General features: G+C 36.5%; 1 protein-coding gene and 1 long non-coding RNA gene across 9 annotated transcripts in view; both read left to right on the top strand.

Moving 5' to 3' along the window:
* The window catches only part of NSRP1 (nuclear speckle splicing regulatory protein 1), a 67,621-nt gene that overhangs the window by 48,655 nt on the left and 6,009 nt on the right, over window positions 1-12,957 (top strand). For all 8 annotated transcript variants that reach the window (XM_077970728.1, XM_077970729.1, XM_077970727.1 and 5 more), the window contains 3 exons: window positions 5,004-5,060; window positions 10,559-10,687; window positions 11,583-11,790. In XM_077970728.1, the coding sequence (XP_077826854.1) occupies window positions 5,004-5,060; window positions 10,559-10,687; window positions 11,583-11,790 (394 nt within the window). The remainder of the gene's footprint in view (window positions 1-5,003; window positions 5,061-10,558; window positions 10,688-11,582; window positions 11,791-12,957) is intronic.
* Window positions 5,625-8,493, top strand: LOC144335418 (uncharacterized). The gene is made up of 2 exons (XR_013406272.1): window positions 5,625-8,017; window positions 8,326-8,493. It is a non-coding gene; the product is annotated as an uncharacterized LOC144335418 (long non-coding RNA).

Here is a 12,957-nt window from a genome sequence, read left to right on the forward strand (position 1 = left end):
TTGTTACATGTATATAATGTTTAGGGATCAAGTCGGCAATTAGTGTTTGTTACCCAAGTACAATACGTTTCTGTTAAGTATAGTCACCCTGGCTGGGCGCAGTGGCTCATGCCTGTAATCCCAACACTTTGGGAGGCCGAGGTAGGCAGATCACTTGAGGCCAGGAGTTTGAGACCAGCCTAGCCATCATGGTGGAACCCCATCTCTACTAAAAATACAAAAAAATTAGCCAGGCGTGGTGGTGCGCCCTTGTAATTCCAGCTACTCGGGAGGCTGAGGCAGGAGAATTGCTTGAACCCGGGAGGCAGAGGTTTCAGTGAGCTGAAATCACACTACTGCACTCCAGCCTGGGCAGCAGAGCAAGACTCCATCTCAAACAAACAAAAAGGGTAGTCACCTTACTCTTCTGTCAAACACTGAATATATTCCTTCTATCTTACTGTATGTTTGTACCCTTTAACCAGCTTCTCTTCATCCTCCCCACTTCCCTCACTTACCCTTCTCAGTCTCTGTTATCTACCTTTTCACCCTACCTCCGTGTGATCAAATTTATTTTAGCTCCCACATGCAATTGAGAACATATGATGTTTATCTTTTTGTGTGTGCCTTATTTTACTTAAGATAATGACCTCAAGTTCCTTCCAGGTTGCTGTAAATGACGTGGTTTCATTCTTTTTATGGCCAAATACTATTCTGTTGTGTATGTATACTGTATTAGTATTTTAGGGATACCTCTAAAAATGTAAAAAGACTTGACCTTTAAAAACATAAGATCTGGCCAGGCACGGTGGCTCACGCCTGTAATCCCAGCACTTTGGGAGGCCGAGGCCGGCGGATCATGAGGTCAGGAGTTTGAGACCACCCTGACCAGTATGGTGAAACCTGTCTCTACTAAAAATACAAAAGTTAGCTGGGCATGGTGGTGCGCACCTGTAATCCCAGCTACTCAGGAGGCTGAAGCAGGAAAATCACTTGAACCCGGGAGGCGGAGGTTGCAGTGAGCCGAGATTGCGCCATTGCACTCCAGCCTGGGCCGCAGAGCAAGACTCCATCTCAAAGAAAAAAAAAAGATCTTACTGATTTTGCCTTTAATTGTACTAGTTATTTTTCTATCTGATCTGAATCTAGATGAGTTTTTTATGTTATATAGAAGATCATTTTATGTATTTTTATGTAGGGTTACTATTATAGAAAAAAGTAAGAGTTTTACTGCTACTCTTTTAAGCTTTTTGTATTTGTTTAAACAGGTTTTTGGCATTTTAATCATCATCCTTAGTAGTCATTCATTGTTAAAGTACCTTTATTTAGAAAATTGAGAATCAAATGACCTTCAGAAGAAGATCGTCAATCTTTCCTGACTTTTTCAGGTTAGGTTCAGAGTTATCCACTGATGCTGTTGAATTCTAGGGATATAAGTTTGTGAATAGAATATGTAAAACTATTGCACTCCTTCCATTATGTTACCTTCCTGTGTAAGTAGTAACAGCTTGTTTTTTCAACAGTCATATTTCATTCTTCTAAACAGCTGTAAACATAGAAACAAAATCTTTTGAGATATCTCAAAATAGATACAGATTACATTGGAAAGGCGTTTCCCAGTCTGTGTATTCTATACTTTATAAAAATCTGAAAAGGTAAAGCCTTGTGTTTTTCTTTCCCAAGTTTTCTTTTTGAAAGTTATTTTATTTCTCTGAGTATCCTCTATAATAACCAAGTTACATAGTTTAGATTGAAGCATCCAGTTTGAAAGGCAGCAGGTAAACTCTGACAGATTAAAGGTGACAGACTGAAGGAGGAGATAGGAAAAACTAATAAAAGCAAGTAAAAGAGGAAAACATCCAGCATTTGGAGATGTATTCTCAGTCAGTCCTGAAGACATCAACTCAGTGGTCAAGAAAAACATTTTTCATTCATACTAATTAGAAATACAGACATGAAAATACATTGGAAATATTTACTGTTACTTTCAGTTTTGGTATTTAAAATTGATACTCTAATGAAAGTGTCATATTACATGTAACAGAAATTTGCATTAAATGAGTAATACATGTAATACACAGCTAGTGTACTTAGCATAGCACCTAGCTCAATACATGTTAGCAGCTGTTACTGCTTTTGTTATCAACATCTTTCCCCCAATTAGTCAGTTTACCATCACCTAAAATGTCTTTAGTTCTTTGCATACTTATTTAATTTATTAAATATGTACTATATTGTAAGACCTTTGTGTATTAAATTTATTTGTCTGTGGTCATAGAGAACTATTTTGTTCTGGTTATTACCATGAAAAAAAAAGCACCAATTGCTGATACAATACAACTGAAGATAGCAAGTGTTAATAAACTAGACTACTATAATTCTAGAGCTGAGGATTATATTTAAACATATATATGTTAATATGTTTAAATGTATATATGTTTAATATATATGTTACTTAGACATGTTTTTATCTATATTTAAGACTTCATTTTTTTTTAAACAGCAGTTTTAGACAGCAAAATTGAGACGGACAGGGATAACCCATGTAGCCCTAGCCATAAAAAGATGTAATTCACATAGCATAAAATTCACCCTTTATACAGTTCAGTGTCAGTATATTTGCAAATCCTGATACTTTAAAAAAATTTTTATTGTGCATATTTAAGGTATATAACAATGTTATGGGATATAGATGGTAAAAAGGTTACTACAGTAAAGCAAATTAACATATCCATTATCTTACATACTTTTTTTGTTTCTGTGGCAAGAGCAGCTACAATTTACTCAATTAGCATGAATACCATATATAGTACAATTTTATTACGTATTGTCCTCATGTGGTACGTTAGATCTCTAGACTTGTTCATCTTGTTACATCCCTGCCTCTCCCCATTTCCTCCCACCCCACCCCTAGTAACCATTGATTTTAAGTTCTTTATCTCTCAGAGATTCCACTTACAAGTGATGTCAGGTACTTTTTTTCTTTTTGTGTTTGGCTTACCATGTAGCATAATGTCCTCCAGGTTCATTCATGTTGTGCAAATGGCAGGATGTCCTTTTTAAAGGCTGAATAATACTCCATCATACATATGTACCACAGTTTCTTTATCCATTCGTCAATGAACACTTAGGTTGTTTCCATACCTGGCTATTGCAAATAATGCTGCAGTGAACATGGGAGTGAACATGATACCTTTACCAGGTGGTGGCTTCATTTCCTTTGGCTATATGCCAAGAGGGATTGCTAGGCTGTATGGTAGTTCTATTTTTAATTTGTTTATAAACCTCCATACTGTTTTCCATATTGACTGTACTAGCCTACATCTGCACCAGCAGTATACAAGAATTCCCTTTTCTGACACCATGCTAACCTTTGTTATTTTCTGACTTTTTTATAATAGCTATTCTAACAGGTCTGAAGTGTTATCTTATAGTGGTTCTGATTTACATTTCCCTGATGATTAAAGCCTGATACTTTTAAGGAAACATATTTTTCTTAAGTATTTTTTTTTTCTTAGCTGTATGTAATCTTTACTTTTGCCCATGTGATGACTACTTCCTGTCTTCCTCTTGCATTCTTTTACATTTTTATTCTCTTTGATTCTCATCTAATGTCATATCTCTTTTGGAAAGGGATTCCTGATTCTTCATATACATCTAGTTGCCTTCTCTGCCCTGGGCTTCCCAGCCCTTTGTTTATTCCTTTATTATATTGCTTATCACATTTATATTGTAATTCCCTTTTTTTTTTTTTTTTTTTTGAGATGGAGCCTGGTTCTGTTGCCCAGGCTGGAGTGCGGTGGCACAATCTCGGCTCACTGCAACGTCTGCCTCCCGGTTCAAGTGATTCTCATGTCTCAACCTTCCAAGTAGCTGGGATTACAAGTGTGCTCCAACACTCCCGGCTCATTTTTGTATTTTTAGTAGAGATAGGGTTTCAACGTGTTGGCCAGACTGGTCTCAAACTCCTGGCCTTAAGTGATCCGCCCGCCTCAGCCTCCCAAAGTGCTGGGATTACAGGCATGAGCCACCGTGCCTGTCCATATATTATAATTATCTCTTTAATTGTCTTCCCTTTCAGACCATTTATCTGAAGCAAGATCTTGTTTCAGTCTCTGGCCTTAAGACAGAGACTGTTCTTGCTTTTTCACTATCCTCAGGACCTAAATATGCCTGGTATGGAAGGCTTTTCAGTACATAGTTTTTGAATGATTATAGCCACGAATAGTTACTGCTGTCCCTAAGCTTTAAGCATAAACCAAGAGCTTGATACACTATATTGAGTGGTGAATGTTAAAATAATTTGCTTTTTGTAAGCTGGGAATCATACCATTTTAGTGTTGGAAGGTACCTGAAATATTATCTAGTCCAGTCTTTCCCCATTTCACACACTCAAACACACACACACACACACTCACTCTCTCTCTCTCTCTCTGTCTCTCATGTTCACATGAAGCAAATTGAAATCCATAAAGGTTGAATGACAGTAGTGAGGTTAGGATTAAAAATTCATGTTTCCTCATTTTTTCCTGTACCATTCTATTTTCTCTGACACCTTATAATCTATTCTGAGGATTTACAATGCAAATTCATTTATTTCCTGAAGTTTAGGGGAGAAACCCTGAAAATGTTAGTTTAATTCGTATTATTATCTTTTTACTTTTAGCTATAAGTGGGCACCTGAAAATGTTAGTTTAATTCATATTATTATCTTTTTACTTTTAGCTATAAGTAAGGCACCATTGCCAACCAGAAAACAGGTTGAGCATCCCAAATATGAAAATCGAAAATCCTAAATGTTCTAAAATCTAAAACTTTTTTGAGCACTAATGTGAAGCTCAGAGGAAATGCTCATTGGAGCATCAGATATCAGATTTTCAGATTTGGGATGCTGAACCACTGAGTATTTTAAAAATCTGAAATACAAAACATTTCTGGTCCCATGTATTTTAGACAGGGGACACTCGTACTGGAAAAGAAATTTTAAATTTTTTAAAAAGTGATAATATATTTCTGTTTGATAGACCTCCGTGAGTGAAAGCCTTCAGAGGGAAGCTGCTAAGAAGCAGGCCATGAAACAGGTAAGGTAGAAGACTGGGATAAGTGCATGCAGTGAAGCATTTTGGCTCATTTTTAAGCATCAGTTTTGGTATCTAGGTGCTGAGACTAAAACAGAGTAGATTTAAGGAAAAACACAATGAAGAATTAGCTCCTTATTGCTGTGCTATAGATTAAACCAGTTCTGCTTGTAGATGACTCATTAGTCTAATAATGGATTGTTTGGCCTGTTGTTATTATTGAATTCTTGCTAGTGAGCTTACTTGGGGAAAAAAACCTTTTCACAATCAAAATGGTTTCACAAACTTATAATTATTTGAAACTCATCTGCCAAGAAAGAAGAATATCAGAGATAGATAAAAATATATAGACATAGATATTTATTTATTTATTTATTTTTGAGATGGAGTCTTGCTCTGTTGCCCAGGCTGGAGTGCCATGGTACACTCTCGGCTCACTGCAGTCTCCGTCTCCTGGGTTCAAACAGTTCTCCTGTCTCAGCCTCCCAAGTAGCTGGGACTAAAGGCGCATACCACCACGCCCAGCTAATTTTTGTGTTTTTAGTAGAGACGGGGTTTCACCATATTGGTCAGGCTGTTCTGAAACCCCTGACCTCAGGTGATCCGCCCACCTCAGCCTCCCAAAATGCTGGGATTACAGGCGTGAGCCACCGTGTCTGGCCTGATAATTTTAAAAGACTTGCTAGTACCTTAGTGTTTCCAAGTACTTTTTACATACATTTATCTTTTACAATTCTCACAAACTTCCCCATAGTCCTGATTAAGAAATCTGAAACTCAGAAAGAATAAAGTGCTCCTTAAGATCATACTACTAAATATCAAACTAGGCCTGAAGACTTACTAATTTTTCTACTTCTATACTAGTATATCTTAGATTTTCTGCTATAGAATGTAATGAAATTAAACAATAGCAAGGTACCTTTCTTTTTCATTTTAAATTATTTATCCTCCACATTAGCTTTATAATTTTTGATACTATTTCCTCTTTGTCTAACTGGAAACCTGCATAAAGGTGAGTTTATTAAGCACTTTGTATGTGCCAGGCATCATGTCAACTATGTTTTAAGAATGATCTTTAATTCTTACAATAATTATGCTTTTATAATCCTTATTTTGTAGTTAAGGAAATGAAAGCAAGAAGAATTTATGTGATTTGCATGAGACCACATAGTTAATAAATGGTAGGGCTGTGTTCAAAACTAGACAGTGAAACTTCAGAACCTAAGCTTTTAACCACTGTGTTTCACACCCTCCTGGAGGAATTAGCACAGAAGGATATATTTAGTCATTTTAAGATAATGTCAAGAGTTTCACAGTGAAATATAATGTGTAACTCAGCAGCCTCAGAATGATTTAATATACACATAAAACATAAAAAAACTGATTATTTAATATAAACACTGTAGTGCTTTGAGTCAGAATTTTGGAGAGACCGTTAAATTCAACTTCCTCACTATGTAAATGGGAGACTTAGTTCTGGAGAGTTGGGTAACTTATCCACGATAATACAGGTATCTTGTTTTCCAGGATTATTTTAACATTTTTATGCTGCCTTTTTTCCTTCACTTAAAGCATTAATCCCAAATCTAATTTTATTCTTAACTCTGTCTTGTTCAAGACACTTTATCTGTTTAGTGGGACTTTTTCATAGTTTGCTTGGAAATTAGGAATGCTGCTACAACTGTTATACCTTTCACCTGCTTTCTGCTGTTTTTTTTTTTCTCACATGTATATTACATACTCTTCCATTTGTTCCCCACTTGGTTGATTCAGCTTGTCGAGTCTTTATCCATACCAGTTGAAGCTATTTTTCATTTTACTATGAAGAATACTAGCTTGATTGCATTTACTGAATCTTAGAGAAAGTGCTCTTTAAAATGGGGTACTTTAAACGATTTTTTTCTTCTTTTATCAGAACCTCAAGTTTACAGAACCGATGATGGCAACATTATTGTCGTATTCCCTATTTCATTGGGAAAACTTTCAGTATGTCATCAGGAAATAAAACATTTGCTGTAGGTCTCTGGTAGATATTTGATGCTAATCTAAGGAAATTGTTTTCTTAGTTTGAGGGTTTTGTTGTTTATTTGTTTAAATGGTAAACTATATACAGAAAGAATACTACTTCATGACCATGTTGGTTTTATACCAATAATGTGAAGTCAGCTTAACTTTAGAAAATCAATTGCTGTGACTTCACATAAGTGGCATAAACCTAACATGAGCATAAAATGTTATCCTTTTCTTATATTGTTGCATTTGGCTTACTGAAGTTTTTGAGAGTTTTTAAGTATTGAAGATTTTTGCATCATAAGTGAGACTGGGCAGAATAGGGTAGTTTTCCTTTTCTTTCACTATAATTACCCACATTGAAAAAGTCTGATAATACCAAGGTTTGGCGAGCCTTATACTATGAGCTAATATAATACTGTATACATTTTGTTCGTTTCTACTTCATTTTCTGTCCTGACAGATTAGTGTTTTCTTCATTCTATTTTCTTTGGGTTTATTTTGTTATTTTTCTAACTGTTTGAGATGGGTGCATAGCTCTCTGTTTTCTGTTCTTTCTCTTTTCTGATATATGCATTTAATGCTATATGTTTCCCTCTAAGTACTTCTGTAGCTGCGTCTTATAGATTTTGATAGGCAATATTTTTGTTGTTTCATGCAAAACATTTTCTGATTTGCATTATGATTTATGGTTTGACCCATGTATTATTAATTTCTGAACATAACGGAGGTTTTTGATTACCTTTTTGTTATTCATTCCTGATGTGATTACTTTGTTTTTTTGCTTGTTTGTTTTTTGGGGTTTTTTTTGTTTTGTTTTGTTTTTGTTTTTGTTTTTGAGATGGAGTCTCGCTCTGTACGTAGGCTGGAGTGCAGTGGCTCACTGCAACCTCCACCTCCTGGATTCAAGTGATTCTTCTGCCTCAGCCTCCTTATAGCTGGGATTACAGGTGTGTACCACCATGCCCGGCTAATTTTTATATTTTTAGTAGAGACAGGGTTTCACCCTGTTGGCCAGGCTGGTCTCCTGATCTCAGGTGATCCGCCCACCTTGGCCCCCCAAAGTGTTGGGGTTACAGGCATGAGCCACCACACCGAGTCCCTAACATGATTATTTTGGGTTCCAAGACACTGCACTGTATTGTTTCATGCCTTTAAAACAGGTAGAGGTTTACTTTATGGTCCAGTATATAGTCAGTTTTTATAAATATTTCTTCTGTGTTTGAAAATGTTCTGTATTGATATAAAAATTAGCCAGGCCTGGTGGTGTGTGCACCTGTAGTCCCAGCTACTCAGGAGGCTGAGGCAGGAGAATCACTTGAACACAGGAGGTGGAGGTTGCGGTGAGCCAAGATGGTGCCATTGCACTCCAGCCTGGGCGACAGAGCAAGATTCTGAACCCCCCCAAAAAAAAGAAAAAAGAAAATGTTCTGTATGTGCCATTGGGCCAGTTGTGTTAATCCATATATATTCATACTGTGTTTTTGTTGTTGTTTGTTGGTTGGTTGGTTTTTTTGTTTTGTGGGGTTTTTTTTTTTGTCCATTCTGTTACTGAGAGGCATATGTTAAAATCTCTTTCTGTGATTGTGGATTTGTCTATTTTTCCTTGGATATCTGTTCAGTTTTTGCTTTATTTATGTTGCAACATAGTTAATAGTAACATACCTACTCAAGTGCTCCCCTACAGCTCTCCTCCCAACATATACAAAGGCATCTCATCAGTTTAAAACAGCCCTGGCCGGGCTCAGTGGCTCACGCATGTAATCCCGGCACTTCAGGAGGCCGAAGTGGGTAGATCATGAGGTCAGGAGTTCGAGAACAGCTTGACCAACATAGTGAAACCCCATGTCTACTAAAAATACAAAAAATTAGCCAGGTGTGGTGGCACGTACCTGTAATCCTAGCTACTCTGGAGGCTGAGGCAGGGGAATTGCTTGAACCCGGGAGGCGGAGGTTGCAGCAAGCCAAGATGGCGCCACTGCACACCAGCCGGGGCAACAGTGAGAGACTTCGTCTCAAAAAAAACAGCCCTCAGTCTCCCTTTTCCCTTGCTTTTTGTTATTGTAGTGGTGATTATTTCTTAGATTCCATGTTTCCCTTTTTGTGTTATCCAGGCTGGTTTTGGGGAGTGAGCAGGAGTGCCATTTCAACATCTAGGCAGGAGAATCTTTCACTTTCTAAAGGTTGAGAAGTGAAAAAAATGAATTTCTTAATATTTTAAACAATATTCTAGAAAAAAGGTTTTTCAGTTAGCATGTGCATTATTCACAGTTTAAATGTTGGTATGTAAAAACCCGAGTCTATCAGATAGATTCTTTTGAATTACATCATCCTGTCACTTAAAAAGGATCCCTCTTGGGTTCTACATTAGCCAATCTAGCAATTCAGGAAAAAGTTAAAGTGTATAGACTCTGTACTTCAGGAATTTACAACTGGGGGCAAAAGGCTAAGATTTGTAAAACAGGAAATGAAAACACCCATGCCTGGCATGGTGACTCAGGCGTGTAATCCCAGCACTTTGTAGGGGCGCTGAGGTAGGTGGATCATTTGAGCCCAGGAGTTCAAGACCAGCCTGAGCAACATGGTGAAACTCTGTCTCTACAAAACATATAAAAATTAGCCAGGCATGGTGGCACACGCCTATAGTCCCAGCTAGTTGGGCAGCTGAAGTGGGAGGACCACTTGAAGCCTGGGAGGCAGAGGTTGCAGTGAGCCAAGATTGCACCACTGCACTCTAGCCTGGGCGACAGAGCGAGACCCCATCTCTTAAAAGAAAAAAAAGAAAAATATATATAGTGTATTATTAAGGGCTAATTATTGCAGAATAGAATGTTCCTCAGTGTTTAGAAGAAAAATCATTGGGGGTTAGAGGCCTCAGAAATGGGCTCAAAGAAGAAGTAGGACTGGCCCTTAAACACTGGATAAGATTTTGATAGCTTGAAAGAGGAGAAAAAAACATCATTTAAGATGGAAGGAACATGATAAAGGCAGAGACTTTATGTTTGACAACTCTAAAAATGATAATGAAAGTTTAGTATATAATACAGGCCTGTCAAAACCAAGGTTAGGTGTTTCCATCGTACCTTTTGACCTTTTGATGTGGATAATTATATACAAATGAATAGATGATAATAATAGTTGATGTTTATTGAATACTTATTCTTTATCAGGCTCTAAGTGTTTTAAGTTTAGTCATTTAATTATAACAGCTTAGAATGTAAAGATAATCATTATTCTTTCTCTTCTAGATGAGGAAATTAAGGTACCAAAAGATTATAAACAAACTTGCCCAGAGTAATTAGTCAGTGTAGAGCCAGGATTCATACCCAGGCAGCCTGGCTCCAGAATTTATTCATATTTCGTATCTGAAATGTGATTGTAATTTTTATGATATATTTTCAATTTATGAACCATTCTCAAAAAACATAGATTTTGTTGTATCTATTGGCTGGCTCATATTTTTGAAACATGTTTAATTTTTTTTTTTTAAGACCAAACTGGAAATCCAGAAGGCCCTTGCAGAAGATGCTACTGTGTATGAATATGACAGTATTTATGATGAAATGCAGAAAAAAAAGGAGGAAAATAATCCCAAATTGCTTTTGGGGAAAGACCGAAAGGTTTGTTAGCTGAAATAACACACTTTCTTTGACCTTGACCTAACATTTTGTGTTTTAATCTTATTTTAACATGAGAATGATCTGAGAAAAAGCTTTTAGGTATGTGAAGTGTGAAGAATCCCTAATTCCAGATATTATAGATTTGATCTTAGAACTCAAGAAGTACTACGTGTATTATCCTAACAGGCCAAGTGAATTATCTAACAATTTTGTTTTTTGCTTTGAAACCTTTGCAAATAGTTTTTTGGAAACTTTTCCTTGGAATTCTAGTGTACCAAATTTGTACTGCTCCTGCCCTGTGTATGTTTATTTGTGTTTTATTATCCTCTCATTTTTTTTATTCCTTCCTAGCTGGTAACTGAATCATCTGCCTGCACCTATCATGATTTTATTTTCAGTGAGAAAAAAATGTGGGATGGGGAAAAACTGAAATAAGTTCAGATTTTCTTTCTATCAACTCTTGTTCTTTCACAAGCACAGGCTGATTTTAAGGGCATTTGCATCTGACAGTTACCTACTAGTAGAGTGATGGTATAAAATTATATTAAAGCTACTATTTTAAATAGTCATATTTCTACTAAATGTGAAAAACTAGCAGGAACTTTTCTGATTTTTTTTTAATTAAGAGAATATCAGAAAAAAGAAAAAAAATTATATTTAGTTTGATGTTTTTTTAAAGTTAAATCACATTATAAACAATTTCTATCTCTGCTACACCTAAATTTTTATTGAAAACAGTTTCAATATTAATCTTGCTAGTAAGTTTATATTGAATGTAGGGAAGACAATCTTATTTGGGCCGATCATTTCTATCTTAATGAATTCATTATAAAAATTGTAATATTAACAATTACTATTTTTTTACTCTTTTCGTAAATCTTTTTTATTTCCTTAGCCCAAGTATATTCACAACTTGCTAAAAGCTGTTGAGATCAGAAAAAAGGAACAGGAAAAAAGAATGGAAAAGAAAATCCAGAGAGAACGAGAAATGGAAAAGGGAGAGTTTGATGATAAAGAAGCATTTGTGACGTCTGCATATAAGAAAAAACTGCAAGAGAGAGCTGAGGAAGAAGAAAGAGAAAAGAGGGCTGCTGCACTGGAAGGTAACATGAAAGAGTGGGAAAGGCACAAGGAAACAGTAGCAGAATCTCTACCCTGTGGTTAGCTGTTTGCTCTGTCACTGAATTTTTGGGTTATGAATTTGTGATCATAATTTATGTTTAGGAATTCAAGACATGAGAAATATGGTATTATATAGTACTATAAAACAGAGAGGAAAGTTTAAAAACACAGTTGAACTCTTCAGTAACTATTATTTCTACTAGACTTAGTTCTCATTTTGTGGCTTTTGCCTTAGAACATGATTTGAAATGTAAAAACATTTATTACAAAGTATAACACCATGGCATTTGTCAGAAACAATATAAATATAATTTTAAACCCTAGTTACATTTTTCTGGAATGAGAAAATAATAGAGTAACACCACTCAAGGAGTATCAATGAGGCAATTAGAAAAAGAATAACATTAATTGAAGAAAGAATAAAAATTGGATGAATTAAGAATATCTTAATGCTTTAGTGCTTTCTGCTCATGATTATGTCTCAAGATCTAAGTAGAGTATGTATTTATAAAATACTTTTTTTTTTGAGACTGGGTTTCTGTCACCCAGGCTGGAGTGCAGTGGCTCAGCCATGGCTCACTGCGGCCCTGACCTCCCAGGCTCCAGTGATCCTCCCACCTCAGCCTCTTGGGTAGCTAGGACTATAGGAACATACCACTGTGTCTGGTTAATTTTTGTATTTTTTGTAGAGGTGGGGTCTCACTATGTTTCTAGGGCTGGTCTCAAACTCTTGGGCTCAAGTAATCTTCCTGCCTCAGCCTCCCAAAGTGTTGGCATTACAGGCATGACCCACCATGCCCAGCCCTGTAAATGCTTTAATTGACAAATGCTCATCAGCCTTTTTTTATTATTATTATTTTTTTATCTGAGACAGAGTCTCGCTCTGTCGCCCAGGCTGAAGTGCAGTCGTGTGATCTTGGCTCACTGCAACCTCTGCCTCCCGAGTTCAAGTAATTCTTATGCCTCAGCCTCCCAAGTAGCCGGGATTACAGGCATGTACCACCACACCTGGATAATTTTTATATTTTTAGTAGAGACGGAATTTTACCATGTTGGCCAGGTTTGTCTTGAACTCCTGAGCTCAGATGATCCACCCACCTTAGCCTCCCAAAGTTCTAGGATTACAGGTGTGAGCCACTGCGCCTGGC

This window comes from Macaca mulatta, chromosome 16, assembly GCF_049350105.2.
Source record: "Macaca mulatta isolate MMU2019108-1 chromosome 16, T2T-MMU8v2.0, whole genome shotgun sequence".
NCBI classification, from domain to species: Eukaryota; Metazoa; Chordata; class Mammalia; order Primates; family Cercopithecidae; genus Macaca; species Macaca mulatta.